At 45.1% G+C, this 19577-nt stretch overlaps 1 protein-coding gene across 4 annotated transcripts in view; it reads left to right on the top strand.

Moving 5' to 3' along the window:
• Positions 1–19577, top strand: part of Sdk1 (sidekick cell adhesion molecule 1) — a 986485-nt gene that overhangs the window by 822690 nt on the left and 144218 nt on the right. For all 4 annotated transcript variants that reach the window (XM_063271861.1, XM_039089863.2, XM_039089864.2 and 1 more), the window contains one exon: positions 701–822. In XM_063271861.1, the coding sequence (XP_063127931.1) occupies positions 701–822 (122 nt within the window). The remainder of the gene's footprint in view (positions 1–700; positions 823–19577) is intronic.

Here is a 19577-nt window from a genome sequence, read left to right as displayed (position 1 = left end):
TTTTAAAGAAGTTCTCTGCATTTTCCCCTTCTCTCTCTTTAACCTCTATCTTCCTTTTGGGAATTTCTCACTGTAAACACTTCATTGAACTGGCAAGTAAACCTGGTCCCCTACAGAGCAGCCTACTAGTGTCTGAGTATGAGTGAGCTTAAGGCCAGAAAAACCTCAGATGGTGGGCTCATCTTCTACATTATGCCATTTCCAGAATATCCGAGTCCAGGAAAGAGTTCTGCACTGTTACCTGATTTTGTTGTCTTGGATACCCCATCCAAGGCCTACAGATTTCCAACCCTTCCTCAACCCTGACTTCCTGGGCATCACAGGAGCAGGGAAAAGAAGTCAGACAGTCCTGTTTTGGTGTCAGGGCAGGAGACTGAAGGAGGTAATAATGTTCCCTTGTCTTTCTTTGCACAAGTGCCTATTAATTATCTGTTCTGTTCAGAGATGAATAAGACAGGAGCCTTCTAATGCCACTTCAGATGGCCTGGAGCACAGCAGGTGGCACTGTTAGAGGAAAGACCCTGCTGTGAGGCCTTGCTGGGGGAAGCTGTAGGGCTTCTCACTCTCCTGTCTTGGTAAACAAGTGCCTTTTCCAGTAAAGAGTCATTTTGAATCTGTTTTCTCCCTAACCTGCTTGGCATCCTTCCTAAGCTTTAACAGAAGTTAACCCTCTTTTTTCACTTCTCATTCCCTCCTCTAGATCTTCCTGGTGCTCCATCCAATCTGGTCATTTCCAACATCAGCCCTCGCTCAGCCACGCTCCAGTTCCGACCTGGCTATGATGGGAAGACAGCCATCTGCAGGTGGATTGTGGAGGGGCAGGTACGAGTCTCATGGCCTTGTATATCAGTTGCTTTTTTCAGTGTTGTGGCAACATACCTGTCACAGAAGCTTAAGGAAGAAGGTTTATCTTGGCTTTCAGATGCAGGTATTGTCCATCAAGACAGGGAAGTCATAGAAGCAGGAGCAAGAGCCAGCCAGTCACATGACAAACCACAATCAGAAAGCAGGGAATGACTGCTGGTATTCATCTCATTTTCTCTTTTATACTCAGTCCAGGACCCCAGCCCAGGGGACAGGGATACCCATATTAAGAGTGAGTCTTTCTACCTCAACTAACTCAATCTGGAAACTCCCTCACAGACATGGCCAAAGCTGTGTCATCTAGGTAATCCTAGATGCTCTCAAGTTGCTAGTATTAACCACCTCCCCCTGAAAGCTGGTGCTTCCCAGTAGAAAGATGACAAGGACCTGCCCTTCATGAATTGTTGATGTTCCTTGGAAGAGAAGATTGGGCTCAGGAATAGACACTGGGGACAGGGTAGGCAAGGATGAGAAGACTAGGGTCCTGTCAGATGATCAGAGAAGTAAGAATAACAGTGAAACTTCAAGGGCAATTTCAGAGTGGAGCCCCAAGTTATATAGAACAGCTGATTGGTTTCTAATTCTACATCACAGTTAGTTTCCAGACTGGTATGACTTGTCTGGCAAAGAGCATCATGACTCAGGCAGCTTTTCTAGACCAGGCTTTGTCTCCAGGTGCTGTTCTGGGCATGGAAGATCCAGTGGTAGCTTGTGCTATGGAGGGAAACATCTTTCCTGTATGGCAGCATCTAGTTCTGCAGGGTGTGTCTGGAAACAGCACAGAGCATTAAGAAGTGATGGAAATATCTATCATATTGGTTCCAGGATGGCACATGGAAAAGACTCAATATATTGCCAAGGGCTATACTAAGCATGGGAGGGGTTGGACATGAAGGAGTACTGTGTAGATAGGATATGCTGGCATAAACATATACCACTCATTCCACTCATACCATGTTCTAATAATGGAGAAAAAGATAAAGAGCCAAATTAGGAGCAGTGAGTGTTGAAGTTTGGAAATAACTTCTATGTGATTAGTTCCTGGTGACCCATTACTGTTCTTGCACTGGGTAGGAAAAATCTCTTCTGGGAATTGGCTATGAGTTAGGAAGTGAATCTTATGTATACATGTATAAAAGTTTCACCAAGTCTACCTTTCTGGAAATCTATATAGAATCCCAACAGTGTAAACCAACTAGATGGAAGTGATCATCACTGGAGCTGAGACTATTTACTCGAAAAAAATAAGAGTTAGCTGTATTTTTATCTAAAAAAAGAGAAAGAAAAAACATCCCTGGTGTTAAAACAAATGGGTAAGAAGCAGACTTTGATACTCTTAAAAGAAAAATATGTCTATGGAAAACTAATTGTCACAGCTCAGTGTTTATTTGTCTTAGAGATAAGCAAGCACTAAGGTGCACCTGTTGTTCCTTGAAGCATCCTTATACTCCTTGTTTCTCTCATCACTCCTCATCTACTGGCAGCCACTTGTCTTCTCCTATCATTTTAGATCACATTCCTTTGTTGTTTAAAAGTCGACTGCCCTTTTTCCCAGTGCCATGCCCTGTTGACAATACGTAGGCCCTGGAGAGGTCCCTGCATGATGCCTTCTAGTGATACCACTTGGCACTCTCTGCCTCCCTTTGTCCTCTAAACCAGAAGTTCATTGTAAAAACTTGATGATATATGTCTTCCTCTCTTCTTCCTGCCTTCCTTCCTTCCTTTATTTCCATCTTTTCTTCTTTCCTTCTTTCCTCTTTCCTGCATTCTCAGCATACCCTTGGTGTTCGGAGAATGTTAAGGTAGATCAAGAGCATAGAGTCTCAATAGAGCAGCAGGTAAAGATGAGCTGCATAGTCCCTGATCACTACTCTGTTATTTCTCCCATTGACGTTTTCTCTAATGAACTTATCCATGCATACTCTTTCACCTGAATTGTTGTCTTTGGACACTCAGAATAGTAATTTTCTCATTCTCTCAACCTTTACTCATTCTATCTCTGGAACTTTGAAGAGGAGCCATTGCCCTATTCTCCCACATTCTTTGGGTATCCCAAAGCCAGGAAGGCAGAAAACCACTTAGCTCTCTTTTCTTTCACCTGTAAATTGTCAAAGTAAGTCATAACCTACTCCTTCCAGTGTTAAACAGATTGACTTTCTGTGTATGTCTGTGTCCTATCTCTTTTCTAACATTGCAGCAACTATGAAAGCATATGTTTTTATATTCAATGTGTTCTAGGTGTACTTATTGCTCAATTTTAATCGGTGTGTGTGTGTGTGTGTGTGTGTGTGTGTGTGTGTGTGTGCGCGCGCGCGCGCCATGGTGTACATATAGAAGTCAGAGAATATTGTGAGGTGTTAATCTTCACTGTAACCTTGTGTGAGACAGTATTTCTTGACCGTTGTGCAAACCAGGTAAGTTTGCTTCTGAGGTTCTAGGAGTCTCCTGCTTCTTCCACTTACATATTCATAAGAACACTGGGATTATGAACATATGCTACCATATCCAGCTTTATATAGGCTCTGATGATTCAAACTCAGGTCCTTGTGCTTACATTATGAGCACTTCACCCACAGAGGTGTTTATCTCCTTTACCTCCATTGTTATTCTTTAAGCCCTAAATTTACCCATCCTTTTCCCTTCATGAACTAGGTCTCTTGACATGAGGTCATTTGATTTTCTGGTGGTACATGGTATTCTAGGACATGGTGACCTCCTGCTCCAAGCTCATATGGGATGTTTCTACATAGGCTTCAAGTAGTCTCACATAACATTTAAAGATCACAACTCAAGCACCAAGAGCTGGGAGAGCTCATTGCTACCATCTGCTCATTGCTTCTAGACTTTTCAGGTCAGGAGGGTAAATACACTAAACTTTTTGTTAGATTTACTTATTTTATATTCATGAGTGTTTTGTCTATACACATATTTATGGACCATACATACCTGGTGTTCATGGAAAACAGAAAAGGGCATCACATCAACTAGAACTGGAATTACAAACAAATTACATGTGAAACATTATGTGTGTCCTAGAAATTGAACCTGGGTCCTCTGGAAGAATATCCAGTGCTCTTAACCACTGAGATACATCTCCAGCCCTTGGAAAAATGGTTTCTGTTTTGTTTTGTTTAACACCAAAAGGTCACAGTGGTATTTTCAGTTTCAATCCAATATCATTATCCTTAAATTTATATCTTATACTAAATTTGTCTTATACTAAAATTAATTTTTCAGAAGCCCCAATATTCTTATTTTCTTTGCCTGACCATTATATTGAATATAAAACCATGATCTCAACAAAGTAATCAACAAGCCTACGAAATACAATGTAAGTGTTTGTCCCTGGGTTTAATTCTCTCCTATAATCACAGATAAAATGCTGAGCTTTAAAAAAGAAAGCACGTAGTAGCATTCTTTCTTTCTGTGCTTTCATCATCAACTTGTATATAACTAGACACATCCATTTCATGTGTTGTATTCTTTTGCCTTGCTTATTAGTAGTTACTTTCTATAAAACTTGTTTCACCTGAGAGAAATTGCTAGGGCTTTTAAAGATTATTTTCACTTTGTAACCATTTACATTATAGCAAATTTGTAACCATTGACATTGTTGCAGAGTCAAAGCTATAGAAAAGTGATAATACTGGGAAGTCTAGGTTCTTTCACCCCATAGATACCATGCCTACTTGAATTTTATCCTATCCTTTGTGTGTATGTGCTCATGCATGTAGGTGCATATATGTATGCAATATACATGTGTACATATTCATGTAGAGATCAGAGGTCAACTTCAGCTCTGATACTGTTTATCTGGGTTTTGGAACAGAGTCTCTTATGAGCTTGGAGCTCACCAAACAGGCTAGGCTAGCTGGCCAGCCAGCCAGCCCTGGGGATCCTCTTGTCTCTAATTCCCAAACATGGATTATAAATGTACATCAGCCATACCTGGATCTATTTTACTTGCAACTCAGGTTACAAGGTAAGCACTTACTGAATGAGCTATTACCCCTGCCCTCTGTCTTTCTCCTTGAAAACAGAAGTAGATATACATATTCACATTACCTTTCTTATATGGAATGCAGCCTCTTCTCTTCCCTCAGTGACAGTTACTGCAGTCTGTACATTTCTTGGTGGCTCCTTCCATTCTTTCCAGCAGTTGAACTGGTCTCCTCAGAATGCACCTCCTAGGAATTATTTAGCCAGTGCTCCAGGTTGGACATGTGATTTCTACCACTACCATCAACAAACTGCCAAAACACTGAGTGCATACACAATATAAACATATATGTGCTATTAGAATCCTACAGGTCGGGCTGGAGAGATGGTTCAGCCGTTAAAGGCTAGGCTCACAACCAAATATATAAGAATCCTACAGGTCGAAGTCTAGAATGGGTTTCATGGTTAATGCATGGTGTCCATAGAGAAGCTCCCCCTCCAGAAGCTCTAGTGAGGAGCTGATTCTGTGATCATTAACATGAAGGTAGAAATCAGTTTTATGTTGGGAGCCTGAGATTTGGTATGTGAAAAGCTATGTGTTAGCAGGGTAGTTCTAGCTGCTAAAGGTCTCCTTATTGGGTGTTTTCCCATTTTCAAAGTCAGCCACAGCAAAGTGGCTCATCTTCAGGCTTGGACTCTTCTTGTGCTTTGGTTTCACTTCACTGATACTCTTCTACTGCTTTGTACCCCTGTGATGACTTTGGACCAAATAATCTCACTGTATTATATGGATGCTTTTAGCCTTGTTGCCATCAGCCTAGACTCCATGGCTACACACAACACCTTGTACATAGGTTCCAGGAATCAAAGGGGATCCGGGTTACAGAGGGATTGTTCTACTAAGAAGTTGATCTTACCATTTTGCATTTTTGTTGCTGTACCTTCTGATTAGACCCCAGGCATGAGGCTTATGAGTCAAACAGCAACTGCATACTAACTCTTCCCAAAATCTGCCATACATATCTTCCACGGTCTACACATGGCATGCTCAACAGAAACACGTATGTAGGATGAGGTCTAGAATTAAAAGCCTAACTTTCAATAGAATTAAGTGCAGCTTCTGAGTCTTCTCTTACATGTTTCTGTATAGGTAGCCAGGCTTTCCCAATTTGTATGTTCTAAAGGAGCCATACCCAATTTTCTACCCCCACTTCTATTCCCATAATCACTTGCATGCATTTATGAGCTTTCCCTTTCTTTCTTCTTTCCTTCCTTCTTTCCTTCCTTCCTTCCTTCTTTCCTTCTTTTTTTCTTTCCTTCCTTTCTTCATTTCTCCTCTCCATTTATCCATCTTTCTTTCTTCCTTTTAAAAAATATTTACTGGGGAGCTACCCAAGAAATTGTGCATGGTAGGCAGGTGCTCTACCACTGAGCCACACCCCAACCCTAACTGCCACTGTACTACAGAGCTATATACCTAGCCTTTTTATCATTTATATTTTGAAACAAGTCTCATTAAGCTTCCCAGCCTGGATTTGACCCCATCCTATAGCCAAGGCTAGCCTTGAACTCTTGGTCCTCCTGCCATAACCTTCTATGTAGTTGGAGTTGCAGGTCTATCACACCACACCAGCCTTCTTTTTCTGTTTCATTTCCTTTTACAGTCTTGCTGAGAGAGCTCAGCTCCTTTATCATACTAAATTGAAGCAGTGATAGGAGACCATCTTTCTTATTTCTAACTTTAAAGAAATTCTTTACGGTTTTATTATCAAATATGACATTTATGGAAGGTGTCCCTCTTTTTTATAGCTGGTTTTTCTGTGTTAAGACAATTGTTTTCCAATCCTGGTTCGCTAGGACATTTTCTCCTTGTTATTATTCTTTTGCATTTTATTTTATTTATTGGCAGATAGGTGTACACATGCCACAGCACATATGCTAAGGTCAAAGGACAACTTGCTGGAGTGAGTTCTTCCTCTGCCCTGTGGGTCCCAGTGATGGAATCCAGCTTATCAGACTTAACCGCAAGCCCTGCTGAGCCATCTCACTGGCCTTGAACTTGTTTTCCATTGAGCTTAGCTTTTCCTGGCTGCAGGTTGGGCTCAGTTTTTAAGATTAGTGGCTGTACCTTTCATCTGTCCCTGTCATTCTGGGTGCCCTAGCAAGGAAGCTATGGGACATGTTACCCACAAATAGTCCAAATCCATGGCCCATGGATCCTGGCTCTCTTTCTCTGAGGCTGCCTAACAGTCAGTCCAAAGTCATCTCTTAAAGTTTTACCTACACTAACCATTTCTAAGTCTTTGTACTGAAGGCTGTCTTCAAGACCTTTGTACTGGGAACTCCCGGCAGCTGAGATTGCCCACGAGATGGGTCCCTTCAACCTTCCATCATGGAGAAGTGAGGGGTTTATGACCCCTCAGACAATCTATAGGTATTCAATAGCTACCGAGGAAGGGAAGGAGAGAAAGAAGGAAGGATTGAAGGATTGTTTTCTTTAGTAGTATAACCACTAGGAAGGAAAAGGGGATTCATAGAAGTGGGAAGGTGGCCAAGAGAAGTCAATGGAGGAAAAATAAGATCAAAATACATTTTATATATATAATTTTAGAAATTTAGGTATATGCCAATAACAAGTTTTAGTTGCTGTAATTGGTTTCCCATTGGAAAATACATTAGAAGGTACAAAGAGAATACAAGAATCCTATAGATCCCCACCTCCTACCCTCAACCCTACCCCAACCCCTACCCAGGCTCACACAAAGGCCCCTCCAGGTTCTGTGTGTTGTGCCAGGACTTCCTTGGAGTAACAAGTTCTAATTACAGGACACAAACACACCTAGCCCTTCTATTTCACTCATCACCTTCAACCATACATGTAATTTTTATGACTTTAACAGTTTTGAAAATTATCAGACAGTCATGTCCTATAGTGTTTCTCAATTTGGGTGTACTGGAACTCTTCATGAATCTTCCAGAATCTTCACTTTTGATCCCATACCCTCATTTGGGGGTTCTAAGGAAGGTTCTACCACACTCCAGCCCCTCACTGAGGGATTCTAGTCAGGAGTTCTACCACTGAGTCACACTCCTGCCTCTCACTGGGGGATTCTAGGTAGGGGCTCTACCACTGAGTCACACCCCAGCCCCTCACTGGGGGATTCTAGGCAGGGGCTCTACCAGTGAGCCACACCCCAGCCCCTCACTGGGGGATTCTAGGCAGGTGCTCTCCCTCTGAGCCACACCCCCAGCCCCTCACTGGGGGAATTCTAGTCAGGAGCTCTACCACTGAGCCACACCCCCAGCCCCTCACTGGGGATTCTAGGCAGGTGCTCTACCACTAGGCTATATTCCTAAACTTCTTCATTTTTGATTTTGATAGAAAGTCTTAGTAGGTTTCCCAGCTTGGTCTTAAACTTGTGATCCTGTTCTGTCTTAGTAGCCGGAGTCATGGGTCAATAAGACCCAGTCAAATCATGCGTACCATATTCCCAATATTTCAGTCCTGTCTGGTTTTTCTGACTAGAATCAGTGACACTCACTGGCTCTGGCCCTAGGTTGCTACTTCTTTAGATTTAGCTGTACATCTGTCATTTTCTTTACTGGTCATCTCTCCCCAAGTTTTCCCTCCTGGTTCAATTTCTTTTCTTTTTGATTAATCTGATCTGTTCATGGTTTTCATGGTTGCAATGCTGAGAATGTTAACGTCTCCCATGGTAAAACCAGGTAATCTAGACGTATCTTTACTTTTGTGCTATCCTCTGAATGGCAATTTAGCATTCTAAGTGCAGGAATAGAAAGTCTGAAGATAATAGCCCAGTTTTTTCTCATTACTATTGCTGATGTTGAAGCTTGCTTTCTACCCCATTTTACTTTGCCAATAATCAAGTATCTTAGGAGTTCTTGTATTCTGTACTCTTGAATAGCTTTATTATATGTCATGTCTAGAAAGTTCTTTGGTTCATTTTTTTAAATGTGTATGTGTAGTACACATACATATGTGTGGTTATACTAGTGTGCATGTGAGCGTGAAAGCCAGAGGTTGACATCAGACATCTCTCTAGGTTGTTCTCCACTTTATCTACTAAGGGTCTCTCTCACTGGTCCTAAGCTCACAGATCCAGCTAGTCTATTTAGTTGGTTTGGCCCAAGAGCCCCCAATTTCTATCTCCTGTGTGCTAAGATTGTAGCTGAGCCCCTATGTCCCCCAGCCTTTTATGTGAGTGCTGGGTTCCAAACTCTGGTCCTCACATTTACACACAAGCACTTTACCCATCAAGCCTAAGCCCCAGAGTGCTTTTGAAGTCAGAATGTATTAAATACTTTGATTCTAAAAATTCATTTGTTCTGGAAAATTCTTTGTCGCAATCTGTTTAAATGCAGCCTCTCTACTGCCTGTTGTTTCTTGCTGGGCTTCTTACTGGATATAAGAAATTTCTCCTTTCTTTATCCTCCCAGGCTCTTACCATCTGCTTCCTATTTTTCTTGTCTTTATCTCTTGTGCCCCTATCTACATAATGCCCTCAGATGCAGCTTCCTGTAAATTAATTCTCTGTTGACCTGTATCTCATTGGCCTTTTTTTTTCTCTTTATAAGTTTCTGATGTCAGTGGCTGTTATTTACATTTTATACAGCTCTATTATTTCTGCCTCTCAAAATAGATAGTAATAGCAACAGTCTTTCTTTTGTATTATTGGTGTTATTTATTTATTATTGGTGTGTGTGTGTGGGGGGGGGTGTTTCATGTACTTTTGTATGACAGCCTGAGGCCAACTTTTGGTACCATTTTCCAGGACACTATCTATTTGGTTGGTTGGTAGGTTGGTTGGTTGGTTGGTTGGTTGGTTGGTTGGTTGGTTGGTTGGTTTGGAGACAGAATCTCTCACTGGCCTGAATTAAGGTAGGTTAGTTGGCCATCAAGCCTCAAAGATGCTCCTGCCTCTACCTCCCTAGCACTAAAATTACAAGCCTACATCATCAAAGCTGGCCACTTACATGGGTTCCGGAGATCAAACTTAGGTTCTTCAGCTTGCAAAGCAAGCACTTTACCCACTGAGCCATCTCTCCCTCCCACAGTTAAGTTTCTTTGTTTTACTTTGGTTTTAGGCTTTGGTGATGTTGTTAAGACCAGGTCCTCTCTATGTGAGCCCAGTCTAGCCCTGAACACTTGATCCTCCTGTGAGAACCTCTCCAGTGTTGAGATTACAGTTATACTACCACCCAGCTACAATCCTTCCCTGTGTGCCTTTATGGCTTCTGGTTTGGTTTTCTTCCCTATAACCAATGGTTCAGTAGTACAATTTCATATCTCTGCCCAATGCTTTTTAATCGTCACTCAATATCCCCTTTCTCTAGACCCTCTAAACCAAGGAGTACAGCATGCATAGCATTTGGGGAGAAACGTTTCAATTCCCATGTTTATTAGTTCCCATGCATTAGCTCCCCTTTTTGTAGCCAAAGCCCCGTTTTCTCTTCTCATCTCACTTTTGTTTGCAGAATGCAAAGGGGCAGAGTGGATCCTTTTGCTTATCTCTGCTGTGCAAAGGCCCTGTGGTTCACCTCTGTGCACCTTCTTCCACCCCTTATTTGCTAAGAGAGATCCTCACTCAGAGCCAACACATTTCCCATTTCCCCAGCTGAATGACTGTAACAGGATGACTGTTGTATTCTGCCCAGCTGCTCTCTGGCTGTTGTGGGGTTATTCAGCCTGTTGTATTGCAGGAACTGAAAGGCCCATCCCCACATTCCTGCTACAATATTTCAGTTACCTCAGAATCTAAAAGTTGATTTAAGAATGGAAAGTAGCTCTTTTCCCCCTCTAAGGCTCCCTGAGCTCTCTGTGTCTGTCCCTGTTCTCAGCCAGCTAACAGTCTATAAATAGAAACTTAGTTCCCATCCCCAGAGGACTGGTTTCTCAATGCACCTTCAGAGTCTTTGGAGTATATGGGGGTGAAGGGAAGAAGTTAGAAGGAACCTGCTGCAGTCTCATCCTTGGCGTTTGAGACCTGGAGTTGCTGTGAGAGAGCAGGATGGGAAGTGTGCGTGGCTGTGGCATCTCTCCAAAGCTGGTCTTTGTGCCACATGAAAGTAACAGATTTTCCTGTAAGAGTCTGAACAGGCTCCCCCAACAGAGTGCTGGGGAGGGAGAGATGTAGGGTCTCCTAGAGTGCAGAAGGCTGGGGCACCTCTTACATGCTTTTCAAAGGAGATTGGTAGTGGAACATTCTAGAAGGTTTTGTTTCATTGCCAGGACCATCACAATGCTGTGCTTCCTGGGAGACTCCACAGTATACGTGCAGCAGCAAGCCTCAGGAAACCCTCCCAGGAAACAGTGGGAGGTGACTCCAACTCTTCTGATACCAACAGAAGAGGCTAACACAGCCCAGTCTGCCGCCTGAGCATTGCTGGAGTTGTAAGGGTCACAGCCTGGGCCTGGACGGCCCTAACAATTTAGGCTTGCATTCCTCCTCAATTAAAGAGACAAGAAATGATGAAGCGCAGAGAGAGGGGAGGGAGTTATTTAATGTGACTATATCAGGAATAAAGAAGTCCAGCATCCCTTCAGTCCATCTTTAGGTTCTGACTCAGGGCTTAGGTTGTAAAGGAGGACATTCCCTGTAGGGGAGGGCTCTCCACCAGCATTGTCAGGGGCCTAGTCTCTCCTGCAAGGAGATCTGACTAGTTGTCAGAACTATGTGAAACCTCTTTCCAGGAGACAGGTTCCCCTCTGGCTGGCCCAGGCATTTGCCTTTTCCTTCTCCCAGCATGAGATGACTCCTGGGGAAATTCCAGTTTTAATAGACAGACCAAGGGGGAGGGGCACAAGTGTCTTTTTAAAATTTCTCTCTGTCTGTCTGTCTGTCTGTCTCTGTGTGTATGTGTGTGTATGTGTGTCTCTGTGTGTGTGTGCATGCGTGTGCTTGCATGCATGCATGTGTCATATGCACTTGTACATGCCCCCATCCTGGCAGAGGCAAGAGGCCAGTGCTGGGATGTCCTCCTCTATCACTTCATTGTGTTGTCAGTGCCAGTGAGAGCACTGATCCTGGAGCTTACTGTTTCAGCTAGCCTGACTGGCTTGTGAGCCCCCCAAGGGTCTGTTCTCCCCACCTCCCCAGCACTGAAGCCACAGGTGCACACCACCACACCTAGCTCCTTTTACATGGGTATAAGTAATGAACTTGGGTCCTTGCAGCTGGCCTTTGCTACTTTTTGTTTCCCACCCACATCACTAGATAGGAGAGAAAGATAGAGCATACACACATACACACACACACACATACACACACACACACACACACACACACACACACACACACTCACTCACTCACACACACACACACAGAGAAAGAGAGAGAGAGCACAACTACTAACAAACTGCAGCCAATCCCCCTGAATGACCAAAAACCACCCACCCTGCCTCTCGGGGCCTAACATTTATATACTCTCTGAAAAGTTCCCAGAATTCCAATCGTCATACAATTGCAGAAACTACCTGAAGCTGGCAAAACCATTCCTCTGCTAGAGCATGAGGCAAATCACAGTCAGCTGCTGCGAAGCAGGCCCATATCCCACACCTGGGATTAAAACAAAAACCTAATAATATTTCTGTGTTTCTTAAAGAAAACCAAATTCCAGAATTCTCACTGCAGGTCATCATGTTTGCACAGCAAGCACTTTTTCCACTGAGCCATCTCCCAACACCCTACTGTAGAGTATCTTCATTCCTGCCACAGGATGGTTACATAAGGGACAGGTAGGGTTCTCAGAGGACACCCAGCCTGTAGGATGTCTCACCCCTGTAGGAGACACTGGCCTTCTACATACATTACAGGAGTGAGGGTCCAGGGTTCTAATTGAGCATCCTTCCTACCTGCCCTGTCTTTATCTTTACAAGGAAGACCCAGAGTTAAATCACTGCCTAGGGCCACACAGCAAGGGAGCAGGAAGCAGCCACAGAAGGCCTGGAAGGTTGTGGATAAGGACAGGCCCTGGGGCTAAGAACGAGACAGGCTTGCTGGTGTAGTTTTTCTCTGGATGCCCTGTGAGCTGACCAGGGCATGTTGGAAGATGGTGAGGGTTAATTACCTACAGCCTCCAGACCACCTTGTACTACTGGTCTGACACAAAGCAACCCTGCCTTTTGGAAGAAAAGCCATTCATCTATTACCCAGGGCACTCTTGCTGGATCAGGTTTGCCAAGGGATAGAACAGGTGTCAATGGCAGTGGCCTCATTTGGTTGAAGATGGTTATTCATGTTCACCCTTCCAAGCATAGCAGCTCATGAGATTACCTTGAGATCATGTGGTAGATGACTGAAAACTAAAGCAAGTTGGTCAGCCCCAAGAGAAGGTGTGAGAACAGGACGGGGTAGAGGTGAGTTTAGAAAGGTTTGCCAGGGACTGGGTGAGATGGCTCAGTCTGTAAGTGCCTGCCTTATAAGTATGAGGACCTGGGTTTCATCCCCTCCTGTGTCCATGTCTGTTTGTTAAGCTAGGTATGATGGTGCAGGCTTGTAACCTCAGGGCTAGGGAGGTGGAAACACTTAGAGCTCCAGGGTTTGCTGGCTGTAAGCCTAACCTACTTGGTGAGCTATGGCCAGTGAGACCCTACCTGTGGACAGCTCTCAAGGAACAACATCCAGTTTGACCAGAGGCCTTCACTTATATGTATACATAAGTGTTTAGTTGACTATGCACACACATGCAAAGCATGCATGTCCATTTTGTACACACAAACTCACACATGCATTAGAACACACATACACACAGAGAGAAAGAGAGAGAGAGAGAGAGAGAGAGAGAGAGAGAGAGAGAGAGAGAGAAGGAATTGCTAGGCTTCCAGAGGTGCATGGAGGAAGAAGGCCATGCCATCTGGGGCTGTGAAAGGCTCAAGAATGGAATGACATGGAGCTGAATGTCCAGACTCCCTCACATGCCCTGAGCAGCACCAGGGACTGAAGTCTGCAGCTTCCTCCTAGGCCTGTGTGTGTGGTGTAGCCTCAACTCCACATCCATGCCTCCCACTTCTCAGTGCATCATTAAAGTTCACTTGCATTCTGGCCAGTTTTTTAAAACCCACTGGTGTTATTGTTGGGTTTGTGTGTGTGCATGCATGTGAACATGTTCATGTGTGTACAGGTGAATGCATACATATGTGCACAAGAAGGCAGAGGCCAGAGTCCACATCAGGTATCCTTCTCTATCACTCCCCACCTTAACATGTTTAGATTGGGTCTCTCACAGAACCCAGAGCTTGCTAATGAAAGCCTAGCTGACCAGGGAGCCTTGGTGATCCACCTGCCCCCATTTCCCTAATGCTAGGACTAAAATCATATGCTACTAGGCCCTGCTTTCTTTTATGTGTGTTCTGGGGATTGGACTCAAGTCTTCTCCCACTCCCGGTAAGCACCTTACCTCTAGCCATCTTCCCAACCCCATACGCCAGGGTTTTTGCCTTTAGTTCTCCTCAGTGAATTATGGGATAGAAGATGCTTGCTGTTGGAAAAGCCCCATATCAGACCTTTGTGTCAATGCTCAGGTGTGGGTTTAAAAAACAAAAAGAAGCTTTTGTGGGTATTTCTGGCTCCCTAATGCTTTGCTTAATTAGTAACCTCTGGCTGCAGCTGGAGCAGAGCAGCTCTTCCCACGGTTTCACTACTGTTTTCCTTGGCCACCCTGCCCCCACCTCTTGCTCCCCTCCCTCAGCTCCTGCCGCACATGGTTCGGCCATTTGCTGTAGTCTAATAGCCCAAATTGCTGCCTGTCTCTTGCAAAGGCTGCTCCAGGGCAGGATTCTCGGTAATGAAGATGCTCTCCGTAACACTTTGGGTACAGATAAAACTGTTTCCATTCTGAAAATGGAAATCAGAGATGGGGGTGGGGGGAACCTGCTAAGTGCTTATTTGTGCATAATAGTAGCCATTTTCCTAAAAAGGAGCTGTTTTAGAGAGTGTTATGGGCTAATAAAATAAAACACGAATCTGTTCCGTGCTGGTCTCCTGGTAACTAAGGAACAGTAGAGATGGAGATACCGTGGGGCCCCGGTGTCCTCAGAGGCAGCACTGATAGACACTGAGGTTACCCACAGTGTCAGTAGCCATCCCTGGTGAAGGGACTCATGCCTGGGGGACACCCAGGGCACAAGGTAATGCTATGTGTCTTCTAGGTGTGTTCAGAGGGTTCCTGGGACTCGATTGGATGGAGGCTGAGAGATGGAAGGCTACGGGTGGCACTTTGTCTCTCGGTGTGCTGCCACGTGTAACCACAAGGATGTATCGCATGGTTATATATCTTCTGTTTACCTAACAAGCCATTTTATATAAAGCCTCTTGCAATACATACACACTAGGGGTGAATTCCAGGGCAAGCCTGTCTGAGCAGCTGAGCATGTCTGCCTCCTAATAGAGGCTTCTGTTCCTAGGCAGAGCATTCCCTGCTGCCTACGCAGCCAGGGGATGGAAGTGTGGCTGTGGGTCCCAGCCTGGGCATTCCCTCTGTACCCTCTGCTAAACTCTATGAATCCGCTCCTGCCTCTAGCCACACGAGCTGAGCACTGCATAAGCCCCAGGCCTAGGACTTAGGGCACCAGAGACAAAACAATATTCCCAGCATCAGTCAAGGAGGGAAGACACCCATGGAAGATACAGATCCAGGGTCACCGTGAGCAGAGTTTACCATGGTTCTCGTGTATATACAGACTGACGGTTCCATGTGTATGTACAGACAGTGCCAGCCTACGATAAGTTTAACTCATGAAATCTCAACTCCACTCTGCTACAAAAGCAATAGCCCACAAGTGCACCATGTTGCCAGCCTTTTCTAGATATTGCTTATACTTCTATGTTCCCCCATGGCTGTGTGTGTGTGCACGAGCCATTCGACTTGACAATTTACTATAAAATAGAGCTTGCACTAAAGGGCATTGGCCAAGTGTAGGCCACTGAGAATGGTTAATGAGTGCCAGGCTAAGCTGTGATGCTTGGTAGGGTCAGGTGTGGGTTGGGTTTATTGTGACTAAAGCCTTCTAAGCCAATGGGCATTCTGCTTCTCTCTCTCTCTCTCTCTCTCTCTCTCTCTCTCTCTCTCTCTCTGTGTGTGTGTGTGTGTGTGTGTGTGTGTGTGTGTGTGTGTGTGTGTGTGTGTGTGTATGTATTACATATGAAGGGCAGAAGTAGATATCAGGTGTACTCAATCACTTCTCCACAGGCTCTCTCACTGAACCCAGAGCTCACCAACCAACTAGACTGGCTGGCCAGTGCACTCCAGGGGCCCGCCTCCTGCCTTCCCCACTTCTGGAGTTCTAGCTTTTTGTGTGGGTTCTGGGCATCCAGAAGCATGCGTCATGAGTTCACAGCGAGCACTTTATTGTTAGAACCATCTCTCCTGCCCCAGCATGTCTGTTTGGGGGATGTTTTTCAGAGCTGGTGGAAGTTTAAAGATGGTACACTAGGCAGCCAGGGTTCTGCCAAGTCTTGGCGTCCTTGAAATGAGATGCCCCAAACTTGACACTGGCCTGCTGGCTGATGGATGAGACCAGCTGAGCCTGCTTGCCTATATGTGGCTGTGAGTAAGTCCTGGGAGGGGCAGAGTAGGTACTTTAGGGCCGGTATCCCCTTTATCAAATGGTCATTAGGAAGGGAGCAGGGTCCATCAGAGCTAGCTGATGGGCAGGGGTAAGGATCTGAGTCTAGGAAGCAGGCTGTGCTAGGATGAACAAAGAAACCTCCCTTTGCCTCAGTTTCTCTGCCTCAAAACTCGGAGGCATTTAAAACCTGGAGCTAGCACACAGTGTGCACTTAATAAATGGAAATAGAAACTTCATTCCCAGGGAGAGGCCAGAGAGCTAATGTAGGCCTAAACCAGGGAGAACACAAACAATCCACCTGAATGGACTCACGCCTAGGGTATCTGTGACAGTTTGGGGTCCAGGTGAGACCAGTTGCTCACAGGAGCTCAGAGGGAGGCCAGAGTCACAGAAACCCCCATGCTATCTTTGGTGGACAGAGACCCAAGGTGGGCCACACTCTCATTGCATCTGGAGCTAGAACATTACTAGAGTTGATCGGGTCAGAGTCTGGGCCCTGATATCCCTAACAAGCTAGGCTCTGCCACCCTGCCATAGCAATGCCAATTAAAGAGCCCTGTGATAGAGAAGGAAATGTGTTCAATGTGGCCACCATGGGAAGAGAAAGGGTAAAAAGGTCCAGTGACCCCCCCAAAATCATCTTTGTGGTCCTGACACAGAGTTTGGGTTTAAACAGATGACAGTGTTATATACAGCTGTGCCGTCTTGGCTAAGTATGGACCTCACATATTGCATCACGACTGTCTGGGCCCCAGCCTCTCCAGCAGGGACATCTGAGGAATTGTCAGAACTGTGTGAAACCTCTTTCTGGAAGACCAGGCCTCTGTCTTTTCCTTCTCCTAGAATGAGTGTCCTGGGGAAATGCCAGTTCCTTGGAGCACATTGTCTCAAAAGTCTGATAGTCAAAAGAGAGGGTGCCGGTGCCTTACATTATCTTTGCTCCTTCTGACAACCACTGAGAGGCAAGACACCACCAGTGACGCACTCAAATGGAGCCTGAGTCTGGGCTCCTTTTACCAATAAAAGTTAAACCCAGAAATAGCAAGGAGCTAGCCAAGCACACACCAATCCCCCAAGCTTCACTTGGCCCAGAGAGTAGAGCATCTCTGCAGACAGGCCTACCTGTTCCTGTCCCCCACCCCCAGCAGGACACTTGCTTTGGGAAATGGACTACCTCAGGAGTGCTAAGCAGTTCTCATAGTTCCATGTACACGTAAGTTTCCTGCACTTTTCTCTGTTGAGTGTGTGTGTGTGTGTGTGCGTGTGTGTGTGTGCGTGCGTGCGTGTGTGTGTGTTTGCATGCACACATGCGTTGGCACGGCATGGCATGTTTAGAGATTAGGTTTCGGTCCTGGCCTTCAACCTTGTTTGAGTTAGGGCCTCACTCACCATTGTTCCATTGGGGTAGCAGGCCTGGAAGCTTCTGGAAATTTGAATATGTCACTGTCCCATCCCCTCACTGCATGCTGGTGCATGCTGCCCTGGCCAGCTTTTATGCGGGTTTGGGGGAGTTGAACTCAAGTATTCACACTTACACAGCAGGCACTTTACCCACTAATCCCCTTCACCAGCACCGTTCTGTATTTCTGTCATGTGGTTACTATCCTTGTCTGTCTGGGGATGTTAGGTGGGTGCCATCTAGGCCTTGGCTGTGACTTCACACTGAGACAGGACCCAATATGCACAAGGCAGATGCCAGGGAACTCCTGTCAAGCCAGCAGATGGATCATGTCACAAATGCCACCTGGGTCAGAGCAGCCCAGCTAATGGAGAACTCCTCCCTGAAAGCACCTCTTATATCTCTTTGGCTAACTGTCACCTTGCAGGGTGACAGATTCCATTGGCCACATCCTCTCAACCCCACTTCAAGCTCTGCAGGATAGCGTGTCTGACCCCATCAGGGTCCCCTCCTATCCTGCCCTTCTGTGAATGATGTGGACCCAGAACAGCATCTGTTAGCCTTGTGGTTGTAGTAAACCCCCACCGTCGTTGAATTCCGTTTTCATAATAGGAAGAGTGACATTATTTTCCAGTTGTCTGGCGCATGTACAGAGGAGAGCCGTCAGCGGCTCTAATGGGCCTTCAGCAATAACACAGTGATCTGCATAAATCCGCAGAGACAATGTCATCTTTTGCTCTTACAGTGGCACTTCCCCCAGTGCAGTTGGGTTCTACGGTGACAGGTGATGATGTAGACACTTGAATATTTCCACATTTATTGTTTGTGTGGTTGTCCATAATGATAGCCGAGCAGTGACTTCTCGTCGTGCTCCTTGACTAGCACAGGAAATCTGTAAGGCATGAGGAGCTTGGACTCAGCCTCCTTGCTTATTAGTCTATCAGATCCTTCTAGTTCTGTTGTGGGGACACTTGAGGCTCAGTCGGTGAAGAGCCTGCTGCAGAACCCTGAGGATCCCCAGCACCCATGATAAAGCCAGGTTGGTAGCACATACCTGTGGTCTCATTGATGGCTAGAGAGGCAGAGCAGGAGATCCCCGGGGCTTGTTGGCCCAGGCTGGCAGAATCAGCTAGCTCCCCGTTAAAGTAGAGAGGAGACATCAAAAACTAAGGTGAAGACTAAAAGATAATACTTCTGGACTCCACATCTATGTGAACATGTGCATATGCACATCCACAAATACCAACATGTATGTACATGCAACACACACAGACATACACGACAAATACATTCTACTTATACACACACCCACACCCATAGAATATACTTACATGTACTACGCATATCATACATAATCATACCGTACATACCATACATATGTGGTAACATATGTATTTCCCATACACACACAACATATCACATAATACTTCCCATATGCACATATATACTTTCCATATGCACATATATACTTTTTATAGACATATACATATCACATATATAGTTTCCAACACACATACATATCATATATAAATGTGCACATACCGTGTATACACTACACACATACCATTACAAATATCATTTCAGAGAACAGAGGTGAATGGGTGCATGAACTTCAGCTGTGGGACCAAAGTCAGTATCACCAGGGTCAACATCTCCCGGGTCAGCATCACCAGGTCAGATTCACCAATGTAAGGGTCACCAGGGTAAGGGTTACCAAGGTAAGGGTCACCAGGGTGGGAGACCCATACTACAAGAAAAGGACATCCCAGGCAGAAAGGGGTGTGGGAG

The sequence above is a fragment of the Rattus norvegicus genome, chromosome 12, assembly GCF_036323735.1.
Source record: "Rattus norvegicus strain BN/NHsdMcwi chromosome 12, GRCr8, whole genome shotgun sequence".
NCBI classification, from domain to species: Eukaryota; Metazoa; Chordata; class Mammalia; order Rodentia; family Muridae; genus Rattus; species Rattus norvegicus.
This window is presented reverse-complemented; position numbering and strand designations above follow the sequence as displayed.